The sequence below is a fragment of the Dromaius novaehollandiae genome, chromosome 1 (assembly GCF_036370855.1).
Source record: "Dromaius novaehollandiae isolate bDroNov1 chromosome 1, bDroNov1.hap1, whole genome shotgun sequence".
Classification (NCBI taxonomy): Eukaryota; Metazoa; Chordata; class Aves; order Casuariiformes; family Dromaiidae; genus Dromaius; species Dromaius novaehollandiae.
This window is the reverse complement of record NC_088098.1, coordinates 107,849,794-107,863,896: the sequence shown is the minus strand read 5'-3', so window position 1 is coordinate 107,863,896 and position 14,103 is coordinate 107,849,794. Positions and strand designations below refer to the sequence as shown.

Sequence of the window (14,103 nt, the reverse complement as noted above, 5' to 3'; positions counted from 1 at the left end):
TGGAAATTGTCTTGAGTGGGAATAAACTGGCATCCCACCTTGTTACATCAATTTATAGCTTCTTCACAGAATTATTCCACATTTTGAAGCTGTTGATTTTAACTAGAAACTTTACTATAGCAAGGAAAAAGCACACAGGATACATAACTTGAAATGTTAATAAATAGCCAAAATGCAATAAAACCATAAATGAATTTTACAAGCAATGTCATTAAGAGTGAGCTTCCTACTTCTATTAATTACATTATAGATTATCATCTAAAACAAATGAGCTGTAGACATATTTTCCAAAGTGCCTTTCTATTATTTAATTGCTGGAACCTAAAATACAATATGATACAGATATGATCTATTAAAGTTCCACTGTTGCATTAAGTTGCTGAATATATGTAATTTGTACTTGTCCACTGAAACGTTTTAGGCACAATGAAATTACTAGTTTTAGTCTAAATGGCAGGTGCAGCTGAAAATAATTGCGGGAAGAACTAAAATAACAAAAAAAAGAAAGAAAATCAATGAAGTATGGCACAAATGTTTTCAACTACTATTACTGGGAAATTATAGCTCATAATAGAACAATGCAGCTTTAACAATTCCAATGACTTTGAATCAGGCCAGTTATTCAGTTGCTCCTGAATTTTAACTTCGGACATGGCTATGATCAGAACTGACTCTACCATTGTTCATTTGTATACCTGTTATTCTTTCTTTGTTATTGTTACTTCTTTAGTGGTAGGTAAAGCCATTGTATTTTTGAGCATGTTTTAAAGTTCTTGATATTTATCTCTTCAACTGAGACAGTTTTATACTAGCACACTTAAGCCTATTCCCATAACTAAAGATGTTGCAGTGAGACTTAAAAAGCTTGTTTTTCTCACTTCTGCTGCCTCAGATTTTCTGTTCTCATGGACAATAGTTCTGCTTCTTATTGTCCCACATTAACTGCCAGATATCAGTATGTTTTAGCTACGTACAATTATTTTTCAGGTATCTTGGTATGTCAAGCAAGACCTTAACTATCCCAAGAAGACCACCATCTGCATTCTGCTCCCTAAGCACCATGATATCTACTAGGTTCAGTACAATTAATTTATTACTCTGGTCACTTTGCTTCATTCCTGCTGGAGTCCTTGGTATAGGATTATAAATTGTTAGCGTTATGAATAACGATAATAGGTGTCAGCATGGAGAATGCTACCTTCTCATTTTCATTTTGCATGGGTTCATACCCCTGAGACGTTCCTTGCTGAATTTCAGGTCTGAATGCCATTGAGCACAGGCTCAGCACTACATCCTGATGCTGTAGATCTGGGAATGGGCAAAAGGCTGGCTCCCAGAACACCCCTGAGCAGCTGGGAGAATCAGGCACCTTACTTATCTCACCCCAATAACTGAGAATTCAGGTCACCCAAATGAACACAGCAGGCTCATTTACATGTTTATACCTCTTCTGTGTCCCAGTTGCAATAGATTAAGATGGAGTGCAGGTTAGGATTAAGGCAAGTAGGCTATCAAAGGAGACAGCAGAACAAAAGGTGAAAAGAAAAGCCCTGATCTTGGTTAGCAGAAGTAAAGTCCAGGGAGATTGTGACTATGATCCATAAATCACCATATAATCAGCTTAATGTAGGTAAACATGGGCTAAGTATCAGGTTTATGGTAAAGTCCCAGGCCAAGCCTGTGTGTAGCTTCTGGATTTAGCTCTGAATATTTCACACACCTCTATCAAAATTCAAAGCTGAAAGCTATTAGCAGGTAACGCCAATATAAGAAGCAATAATTTTTGAACTAAACCCTGCTCTGTGGTTCAAGAGCACAAAGTGCAATTTCAGTGCCCCAGTCAGATTCTCAGGCACAAAAGACTAAGTTTTATCTCAAGACTTTTACAAAAGACTTTTAGACATGGAGACGCCTATAGGAAACAAAATGTGACTAATTATCTATTGTCTACATTTGAATAATGTACAAGAGTAGTTTTGACATACAACCACTGAATCTGTAAAAATAAAGGGAGATTTACACACCCGAATATGTTTGCAAGCATGTTCTTTTATCCAATAAAATGTAAGGGATTACATTAAAAAATGAAAAATTTCTTAAAGTAGTTCTGTTAGATACCATACAAATGTTCTGGTATCTTCAGCCCCTTTCATGAATACGATTGTCTTGGGTGAGTAGAGCCAAGAGAGGGAAAAGAAGTCAATAAAGCACCAGGAAGGTAATACGTAAATTAAAACTCTATTTATGTGACAGTAGAAAAGAAATTTCTATGATTTGTCTATTTGGAGGTCATACAATTAAACAGTAGTGCATTAACATTTCGAAATCCAACTAACTTACTATTTGATTTCATGGCTTTTGGAATCTTGGTCAACCAATTAATTAATTTATACGAAGATGATACTAAGTGATCATGACAATGTAAAAGAAATACAGACATCTATTTGGCCAGTTTTTATGCTGTTTAACAACCTTGTGCTATACTATTTTCAGTGCCCCGCCTTTCCATCCCTTCTGGAAGTTGAGTAACTGGTGCTAAATACAGCTATAAAGTCTGAAAAGAAAACCACAGATTGGAAAATGTAGTATATACTCACCAGATGTACTACTGCCTCGATCTGAGCTGTTGTAGGATCCACCTGTATTCTGGTCATATGACTGGTTGTATGGAATAGTTGGAGCAATGTTGTCATTTACTCGGTAATCTGCAAGTTTAATAGTATAGTTAATACTACCCTTCAGAAAAAGATAGACCTTTATATACCTGCTTTATAACACAAAGTAAGACCTCCTGAAAATAGTGAGGAAGAAGTAAACTGACTTTCTGAAAGGAAAATCTTTACGTTTTATTTTTATCTTGTCTCTAAGCATAAGTTTAGAGAGAATCATGGGAACTTAATAGCTCCACAGCAAAAATAATCCTATGCAGAGGGTTGTTACAATGCCTCTGCAATGATTTAGTCTCAAAGGACGTATATGACCTGTGTGAACATTTTGCATGAGAATAGTACTGTCACCTTGATTGATTATCCATGGATTCTGCTTAATTTATGCATGCAGGGCAGCCAATTGGCTGTGGTAGTTATTTTTTGAATTTCAAAGGTGACAACCCTACATGGAAGTCAGCCTACAAGGGCTGAGTGATCTGCTGGAGCAACAGTGCAGCTTCCCTAAATTCAGTTTTCAACAGCACAGGCCTTGGTTCAGTGTCTACTGTCTCCAGAAAGATTTCTATTTATATTGGGTCACACAGGTTCTAGTTATACAGGGCCTTTTTTTTTTGCTAATGGCTACTACAGTAACTTCCCTCTCCAACTCCAAAGCACTTGATAAACATTACTTTTAAATCCAGTTTTGGCAACCAGATCTGCAAAACTTTAGCAGGAGTAAAATACTCATCTGACAATATAGTACTTTCATGCCAAAAAGTGTTTATAATTTACAGAGAACAGAAATAAGCTGAGTTGCTCTTCATATAGCAAATAAAACTGAGTCATAAACAGCACCATGGACATAAAGTAGTGACAGTGAAGCACAGCATGTAACACATCAAATGGTTATTTCTCATTACAAAAGCTATAGGTATAATTTTCAGCAAGATGGTTTTGACTTAGGAAATGAGAAAACCAAGATCAGAATATTGACTCATAAAATAGCAAAGCAAAATAAAAATAAACAAAACTAAGAATCCAGTCCCCATCTGCTGTAGCAATGTTTGTGATAATGTAAGCATGGGAAAAAGAGCTAAATGATAAATTCCACACCAGAGCATATTCTGTAATAGTTTCTCAGCCTAGTTGCATTCCACAGACCATGGTGAAGCCCTACATACCACATACGTTTACACAGAGGATAAACAATAAATCAACACTGTGAAATATGTATATATGACTGTCAGCAGACAATGCTTTAAGGGGGCCTTTCCACACTACAATATGCTAGAGAATATGCAGCTGTAATATACACAGTTTGAAAGATGCAGTGTATTCCAGGGCATAAAAACCAAACATGTTTTAATTCTGAAACAGATATGTAATACACAGTTCATGAAAGTAAACATAATTACAAGAAAAATAAAGCTTTCACCCTCCAGTAAAGAGCCACAAAAACTGAATTTTCTCTTGACATGTTTATGTCAAAGGAAAGTGTCACATTTTGTATTGCCCTTTGAACTCCTCTGTGGGTAGACAGGTCCGGTAAAGAAGTCAACATTCTTGTAATGAAATGTGTCTTTTTACTGGATAACTTATCACTATATGATCATCTGAGTTACAACAATCCATTCAAAAAGTACAAAGTTAGAATGGGTCCAGTTCCTAGGGATACTGTTTTGCAAATCAGGTTATTAAAAGAGGTTGCATGGTAGCCTGGAGGACTAGCAAGAAATCACATACCTATTTCTTCCAACTCCCACACATTATATTAAAGAAAAATGCCCCCAAGGCCACAAAAGTACATTCTGATGTTTCACATTAACACTGAAATCAATTTATTTTTAGCTTCTGGATCCACAGACTTCAGTCAGGGTAACAAAGGAATTTAGTTTCCAAAATTGTGTGCAGTAGAATTGCCTCTGAATATGTGAATCGGAGGCTTGCTAGGAACATGTCTAAAATGAATTGGATGGCTCCATTTCTGTCCCCAGTGTACGACACAATACAATTTTACAGAGTCTGATATGCAAAATTTCATTCGTTTACATGAAGATGTAGATTTAATTAGTCTCCATCCACGACTGGGAAGAGTGGGTTGACCTATTTAAAATTTAAGGTAGAATATAATGTGACTACCATGCATCTGGCTTATGAATAAAATATCTGGTCTCTGTCCTAACCAATCCCTCAACTACTATTAAATTTAAATTAACCTCAAATCCATAGGAAATATATTTTATTTAAATCTTTTCAAAGATACAGCTTGCTATTTGTTATAATAAATTCAATCTCTGAAGGTTATTGTGGTGCTAATTAACTCTCTGACACTGTTAATTGTGAATTTCTAAATCTAAAGAGAAAGAAGTCTAAAAGCACCACAGAGGTCTGTACTTGCTAACCCTGAAAGCTTTGGACTCCCAGCACCAGAAGGTCACAACTCCTCTGATGCCTAGAGAGCAGAAACAAGCTAAAAGCTCTTCACCTTTGTTTAATTTGTTTTGCTCCATAATGTTGTACTGTATGGGTGCAACCTCTTGCTTTTGCTGAACAGAGGGTTTCCAGTGTTTCTCATTCATATCCCCGCTGCCATTGTTAACATTATTGCTGATATTTGACTGGATGAGTTGAGTGGTGGCATAAGGAGTGGGTTGCCCAGGTTGGCTGACAAATCTTCCATCCTTTAGATTTGGACTATTGAAGGTTTTCATCTCATTGATTTTGTTGCTTAGGTCCACGTCACCATATACAGTTGACTCGGGCAACATCAGGTTTGTTTGCTTGTTGTCCAGCTGATTGTTGTAATTTGCTATACAATCGGCTAACCACAGAGGAAAGAAAAAAGAAAAGGTCATTCTGTTCGCTTACGCTATACTTTCAATGAAATACCCTTTATAAATTTTCTAGTGCATAACTGTATGGCTCGCTTCCATGAAACAGAGACAATATAATTAACTATTGAAATCATGGAGCATAATTTACCTTTTAAGTCACTGCTCATACTGCTCAAGCAGCCAGACCAAAGGTTGTGTTCAATGTTTTGGTCCGCTGTACATTCAGATCTACTGAACTGTATCTACTATGACTTACCTTTTTTTTTTCTACTTTGGCCATATAAATATTTACATTTAGACACTATTCTCAAGGCAGTACATGTATCTAATGAACAACTGTGGTTAAAGGAATTTAAAGGAAATTTAAAGGAAAAAATGCATTTAAAGGAAAAATCAACCAAAACCTAACAGTAGGAATAACTAAACATGACAGTCATCTCATGTCTATACAGAATGAAGAGCACTTCGGCTTTTTGGTAATTGTGGTAAGAAAGGGAGAATACAGCAGATTTTTATGAAACAGATTAGAAAATAATTACACATTTACAGAGTTAATTAAAGAGAAACAGTACAGTGTGAAAAGTAACTCAGTACCCTGTAGCAAGACTTTATTTGACCATTGTTTCCTTGTACAATTTTATATTTTGGGTTGAAACAAAAAGACAGAAGAGCACTTTGGAATTTTTGCAAACTATTAGTTGCTTTGGATACTGCAGAGTAAGTAATACCATTATAATACCATTGTCCTGTATGCTAAATATAGACAGTATGAATTCATTCTTTGAATAGTTATTGTACCATGAGATCAGCACTCATTATAGTCATACATTAATTAGGCATGTACTGATGCTCTGGCCACTGCTGTGTGAACCAACGCGCCTGCCTTTCAGGATTTTCTTATCTTCTGTGTGACAGGAATGCTACGTATTTTTTTCCTCTCCATATCCAGGCCACTGGAAGGATGCTGAATGTAGTAACACAGTCCGTGGGTAGGCATTTAGAAAGTTTAATGAAACCAGCGTTCAGTGATTATTAAACAAGAATGACAATTCATCAGCTGATTAATGCAGCAGTAAATACATAATGATCACTAGGTATATAGTCTCCCTCTTTAAAAATACGTAGTATTTATGTTAATGAGTTTGATTCAAACGTGAAGTCCATTCCCTGTGGAGGCCAGAATTAATTTACTAGAGAGGGTGCCAAGCAAAACTAAATACAGAATTCAGGATCTGACCATAATACTATATGAAATAACCACTACATACAGAGGACATTCCATTTCAAAATAGTCCCTAATACAGACATCTTTCCTAAAAAGTAACTCCTGAAAAAAGGGCAATAAAATAACATTTGAGAAAGAAAACCACTCATCCACATTTTCAATGATTATGGAACAATATCAGAAGATGCCACATACAACTTATTCATTGCACATTTTATGCTTCCAGCTTCTGTTTTTTGAAGGTTTTACCATTTTATATATTTTTCTTTCTTAAGTGAGCTGTTATTTATTTATTGCTTCACAGTCTTCAACTTCTTGACTTCTACTTCTTAAATGTTTTAATTTCTGCTTTTTCTCTCACCTATTGAAGCCATCCTAGTCTTTACCTCTTTTCATGCCTATTCTGTTAAATTGGGTACATATCCAGGATTCACATTCTTTCCTGATAGCTCTTGCTTTGCTGTAATATCCTTGCAGAGCCACTTACAGCATATATTTTACCATTTTCAACTAGATACGATTTTTGTGTAGGGCAATATAACTGATACAGTATATGCGATAGATACACTTTTTCCATAGACTTATTAGAATTCTTCATACACAGTACTTAAAACTTGTTTACCTATATCACAGAAGATTTATTCTGTTAGATTTTTTCATATTGTCTACTTTTAAAACAATCTGTTCCCATTTTGTAGAGGTGGAAGACAGTACTATATTTAAAAGAGACTAAAAATGTGCACTGTTACTCAGGATATTCACAAATCTCAAAAACTTCCAGGACAGAGGAGACCATTATAAACATTGTCTGACCCCAAGCCAGTAAGTTCTATTTGAAAGGAAGGAATGTCTTAGCAAGACAACCAAGCTTAATACAAAAGCTAAAATGAGAAAGAATCCACTGCACCTCAGGACAAGATGTTATAATAGTTTATAATCCTCAGAAATGCGCATTCTCTTCCTTTTCTGAATTTGTTTTCATTTACTAGAACTTGGAATGTTTTTGCTTGCTACTCTAAAGGATCTGTATATCGGAAATCTTTTTACATAGGTATTTGTGGACATGTTATCCTTAGGCAGGGTAAGACACTAGTCTCCTATGTTAAAATCTCTCACCTTCCTCTGAAGCACCTGGCACTGGTCACTGTCAGACATGATACTGCAGTAGATCAATTATCACCTTCACATTATGTCTGGCTTCACATTAATTACACTAGAGGTAATGCTGTTTTGCACTTACACAACTTCACTATGGATAATCATAATCTCTCTGCAAAATGCTGGGAAATGCTACCAGCAAAAAGCAGCCAGAGTTGCTAGTAGTGTAGAAGGGATGGAGAAAAAACTCATTTTCTTTCTTCACCAGCAACACTAGCAGGGTTAAACTGAAAGGAATGTCAGGTCTGTTTAAAACAAAATGCGTAACAAATAGCACTTCCAGATATGTTTCCCCTGTTGTGTTCCTGGGGAACTCGCAAGGTTTTTTTCAAGAGCACAGTGAATCCTGCCAAGCTCCTGAGAACTAACACTTAACCTGACATTTCACAATTGCTTTTAGGTCATGAAGCTGACTTTCACACCCACACACTCTAAGCTATCCATTTTTGTACAGAATGGAGCCCCACAGAAGATTTTAAATGCAACCAGGTAGACTAAATATCTTGCAACTATCTGTAGCGATGAGCTAGTTCTTCCTTCCCATCACACCCAAAACAGAATGAAAATCTCACTAGCATCATTTTGGAACTTCTGTTTCTCAATCCAAGCAACACAAAGATATACAAAACATCCTAAAAATGAAAAGCTATCTGCACTTTTTCAAATGTTGGAATATATCATTCAGCATGACTTTTGGTAACACGTAACATTGCAGGGGCTCATTCAGCTTTTAACAAAGCTTGTTACAACTGGCCATAAAAGGAAACAAAAGCACAACCACAGCAAAGAGGAATGAAACTGTATTAAGTCTACGCATATCGAAAAAGAAAAAAAGAAGCCTATTCTCAGGTATTGTAAGTATACACTGTGCAAAGAAGATTCCATGGCAAGGTAGAAACATATCTAACCTGGTCGACTGTATGTTGTGAGGTTGCTATCGCTGTTTCCATTGCCAGAGGTGCAGCAGTTGATGGAGCAGTCGTTGTGATTGTTCCCTGTGTTAGGCCAAGTATCTGCTAGCCATGGCTGAGTGGCTGGTTCACTGATGTTTAGGAGTCCTGGCCTTTAAAAACAAAGTTTGGACATTTCAAAAATTAAGCCAAAGCATTTTCAGCTTGCAATTATATTCTTCTCAAAAGGTTAGATATTATGAAATAATATTATATATTTAAAGGCTTGGGCTCTAGGCAAATATAGCTTGATTCAACTATTTAATAGTTTCTGGTCTCTTACATAACTTATTTCTCAAATATGCATATTTGTTCATGTGCAACCTTTATCTGTTTGGAGCACTTTGTTTTTGGTTTGGGTTTTTTTTTTTTTTTGAGGGGGGGAAAGGAGGTTGTTTTTACTTTCCTGTCCCTTCTCCCTCCTTCTTTAAGAAAAGATGGTAAAAAAGTGGAAACTGGCAAGTGAAACAAAAGCAAAAAATTCAAACATGGAAGTGAGAGGGTGATGCAGAAATGAACAGAAAGCAGGCAAACACTGTGGTTGAATTAAAACCTAAGTTTGGATCTGGACAGTCCCAAATTCTTGGTGATTTATGAAGCCAGGTTCTAATCACCATCAGATACTACTACTGTAATGGATCAAAGGGGAACAGCAGATTACAGAAACCGCTATCGCTTGGGAGTATTTGGATCCTGCTAAACACACACAGTGCATGACACATCTGTGTTAATGAGTAAGCCACTTGCTTAATCTTTAAGTGGGTGGAACAGCGGCAGCTCCTAAGCAAGTTTAAAGTAACTGGGAATACTCGACACCTTTAAAAATACCCAGATATCTCTGCTGCATGTTGGTTGCATTTGGGATAAAGTGTGTTTCTGCCATCAGCAGAAAAAATAGTATTCCTTGGTTTCCAAGTTACTGAATTTTTCTAGTCAGTATGCAAGGCACTGAGAAACATTTTGTAGAATCTCTGGTGCCTCTTCAGTTTGAACACTGACAATGCAACAGCATGTCACAGAGTCCCACGTATGTGGCATCCTCTAACAATTTGACAGTTGCTTTTGATCACTAAGATACTTTTAACAATAGATAAGTTTAGCCACAGTCATATCAAAATGACGGAACGTGGTCTCTTCCATCACGGGTTTTAACCAGCAAGTTTCCATTGTAAACAGTAAAGAATCTAGCCTCCATACTATTAGATGTGATGCTCTTAAAAAAATAAAATATGCTAATCCTCTTAAACTGCAAACTGAGAATACCGATTGCACTGGCAGCTAGTTGTGGGGCATACAGTTTGCCTATGCCACAGGCTTAAGTCATAGTCTTAAGATGGCATTTAAAAATATATATACATATATACATAAATATATATACACACACATATATATTTCTGCACTGCATGTGTCAGCTGACAATTTAACATTGGAGCTGATGAGGCATGACACTGTCAGGCTAACAAACCAGCCAATACACACGCATTAGTCAAGAGTTCTTTGTAAATCTGAAATAAATGTACAGCTATGTAGCCCTGTGAGTGGTCCAGCTGATTGGAAATTTCCTGCATGTTTTTCCTACCACTTTTCTGCTCATGAAATGAAAATACATCTCAAGGCATTTTCAGGACACAAAATCTTCCAGAATGTTTCAGCACTTTCAAGGCCTGCATCCTGGACTTCTGGATAGAGAGCTAAAGGCCTCTCTCTTTGTTTCTCAAATTTACTTTGCATTTGAACAGGCTGTCATGTCAGAAATGTGCTGTATTATAAGTATATATAAGTGTATATGTAAGTAAAAAAAAATTCTACTGAAGATATTTAGGTGGAAATGTGCAGAACTGGGAATTATTTTGAAATATCTCACTACAGTATTTTTCGTTCTGAATGATGCTTTGACACGTTCACATATCTGTACCTGGCAAAAATGCTAAAACTCCCCAAAACATTACAAATGCAATATAAGGAAGTGAAAATCTCAAGTTTGAAATTCAGAGTAAAGGCTTCATATTTAAAAACAACACTTTTTTAGATTGTAGAAGTATCCTCCATATTCTACAAAACATTGCACAACATTAGATGTTCTGTAAATACTATATACTCAAATGAACAAAAGAACCATGGATTTTAGCACCTTGAATCAATTACACAGACAGACTATGGCACTGATCCTTAAAACTAGGACAGCAGAAAACAGTGCTGCTACTCCAGCAGTACCAGAATGACTGCATATGATGTATACACTTCTGGGTTCATTTCTGTCCTCTGTGTGTATGTGGCTGTGCTTTGCCTACCTTGAACTACAGGAAGAGAGAGATAACCCAGTGGCACAGAGAACACAAAACCTGTTAACTGTGTATCTTGCTGAACAACTGTATCAGGGAAAGAGAGGTTCATCTCTGTTCTCCCTTTTTTTCTCACTGTCCCATGGTGAAGGCAGCTACTCAGTGATTTACAGATTTATCCATTTAAAAATCACATGTTAACTGTTCTAGAGGTTTTCCTCCATGGTTGTATGGCTATGACTATGCAGCAGCATACAGTGCTGGACAGAGATATCTGCATTAGCTCTGAACATGCCAGGTGGAGTACCACCTCTGCACAGCATTCAAGTGTACATCAAGCATATCTGATAGGAATGTTTAATTTTACGCCTAATCTTCATCACTACCAAGTTTTTGTACAGTCTGGCAAACCAGGAATCACAAAATACCACTGGTGAAATAGGAACTTACATAGCAATTTATGACCCAGCTGTTCTCTGAGATTTAAAGGCTCATTTCAACATCATGCCGGACCTTTAACTCAAATGCTTACAAAAAAGCATGCCTGCAAGCGACCTGGAAAAAAACGTGTGCTACTAAAGTGACACATCTCTGACCTGCCTTTTTGCTAACACTGTTACTTTTTCTTCTGAAGAAACATAGATCTCTATGCAGGAAATGGAAATTACTGTTTTATCCATTGTCATTCATTAGGTAATAAACTAAACCCAACAAACATGTTTTAGTTAAGTCCTCAACCTGGAGTGGACTAGGTTCTCAAAGCACAGAGCCTTTAATTAGAAACCTACCTGCTTCCCTTTCAGTGTACCTTCTTCTCTTGCAAGTGATGCTTTAACTATTTTATATTCAGAGCAAGATTTTTTTCTTTAAAAGTCACCTTATAAGCTCTTTGTGTCTTCAGAAAATTCCTCCATTAATTGTTTTTTTCTTGTAGTATTTGTGAACCAACTATATTTCTTAATCTTCATAAATGCCACGACTTAATTACTTTTACTCCCTTAATCAGCTGCTAAGTCAGGTCTTTATTTTGAAGTTAAAGTGCTCCCTCTGCTGCTTGTTTTTTGAGATGCAGTTTTTACAGGTTAACAAAGCAACTCAGCTGAAAATACTGTGACTCACTCCTTGGAGATCAATGTAAAGCTGCAAATTGCATATTCTCATTCTAAACAGAAAAATATATGGCTAAAATGTACCGTGATATCATAAATTAAAAATAACTCTGCAAGTGATTATTCTGCCGTCACTTACAAGCACAGTTGTACACCTAACATCTTCAAATTTATTAGCCCACAATTTATAGTTTTAAAAATAAAGCACATAATTACCTGCCTCCACTGCTTACGGCATCTCCGCCTCTCTGATAGGTTACTGAAATATTAAAATATATTGAAATATTAAAAAAATAAAAAGCATAAAGAACGCCTTAAATAGCAGTATTAAGTCTGCCTTTTTTCATTTTAGCTAAGACAATAAGCATTGTTTATATTTTGAGTCTCATTCTGCAACTGTTTGTTATTCCTTCATATGCAAGTTTATACATAATATTTGTGTTGCTTGATAACTGTTACTCTTAGCTCCATCAAAGTTTGATATTTCAGTTGTTATAAAAAACACAAACATGTATCACTTAAGAAAAAAGGAAGCCATACATCAGACTGAACGTATCTTTAATGTAACTCTGCTGACTTCAGTGCAGTTACTCTGTGGAAGAATTTAGGTCATATATTTACTTCAAGAATGACCAGATGTTAAAGCTTTTCTCTATCTTAATATTTTGGTAACATTAAGGAGGTATCATGATTTTGTAACAGACCTTTACTTCCAGTGTAAACAATGGCTCATGACAGCTGAACCTACTGCAAAACCACATGCTCTTGCTGAATGTTACTGCATTTTACTCATGGAGCTAACACACTTGAAAAGTCCATGTAAGCTTACTATTTTATAACATTTTTCAATTGGATTTATTAATGATCCTTTACATCTAAAAACTTAAATATATAAATCTTGGTAAAAAATGTCTGAAAGAAAGAATACATCCTAAACTAGTAGGAACAACTGTGCTAACATTTCATAAGTGCATACATTAACAAAGCGCATGTCCACATGCATTTACTTGTTCACATGGATTGCATCTACTGCAAAGTTAGCTTTTTAGGACGCATACATCCAAGAAGAAAATACTATAAATTCTCCAGGTTTGCACTGGGTTAGGCAAAGGGTTAAGGAGATTAGCCTCCCTGCAAATGCTGATGGGTTCTACATTTTCCAACTAGGAATGTGTTGAAAAAAAGCAGCCAAATTCTGCTCTTTAGAAGAACTCCAAGCTGGGAGTCTGCAAGAGAGAGATAAATACTGGCAGTGATTACAATAACAGGATTAAAATGTAGGATGCATTGCTACAGGTAAGTCTTTTACTATAGGTAATGCTAAAGAAGAGAGTTTGGTACCATCTAAAGTCCATGGAACTAACGATTGGGATCCTGGCTGATTGAAAAAGGATTTCTTTTCCTTTAAATGTTTTACATACTTTTATTTTTCCATTTTCTTCTTTTAAAATCTCAGTGAGGCTTACTTTGCAGATCTGCCATCTCTTACAGAGCTCTGATATTTTCCTTTAATGTTAAGAATCCAACTGAGAAAATGTGCATTAGCTCACTCACCAACCTCTGCAGAATTTCAGTAGCATGCTACAACTGTGATTGCACTAGAAGCCCTATGTTAAGCCAATTAAAGTAACAGCAAAATAATAATAATTTGAATTAGTCTCCACTGTGGATCTCAAAGGACTTCAGAAACATTAAGGGCCACTCTGACTCATGCTGAACAGTAAGCAACTCCACTGAACTTAATACGATGACTTTTGAAACAATATACTATTCAGTGTGATTAAGAACATGTGGATAAGAATCTAGCCCATTAAGATTAGGTCTATATGGATGAACGCAGACAGACATGAGATTGCTTCATCTGCACTCCAAGCTGAAAGGAAGCAACTCAGCT

The 14,103-nt window shown here is 36.2% G+C and overlaps 1 protein-coding gene across 7 annotated transcripts in view; it reads right to left on the bottom strand.

Annotated features, from left to right (window-relative positions):
* Positions 1–14,103, bottom strand: part of ROBO1 (roundabout guidance receptor 1) — a 739,670-nt gene that overhangs the window by 19,587 nt on the left and 705,980 nt on the right. For 6 of the 7 annotated variants that reach the window (XM_026107996.2, XM_064523237.1, XM_064523257.1 and 3 more), the window contains 4 exons: positions 12,426–12,468; positions 8,777–8,931; positions 5,137–5,472; positions 2,598–2,705 (listed from right to left, as the gene is read on the bottom strand). In XM_026107996.2, the coding sequence (XP_025963781.2) occupies positions 2,598–2,705; positions 5,137–5,472; positions 8,777–8,931; positions 12,426–12,468 (642 nt within the window). The remainder of the gene's footprint in view (positions 1–2,597; positions 2,706–5,136; positions 5,473–8,776; positions 8,932–12,425; positions 12,469–14,103) is intronic. The other variant, XM_064523274.1, reaches the window with a different exon arrangement.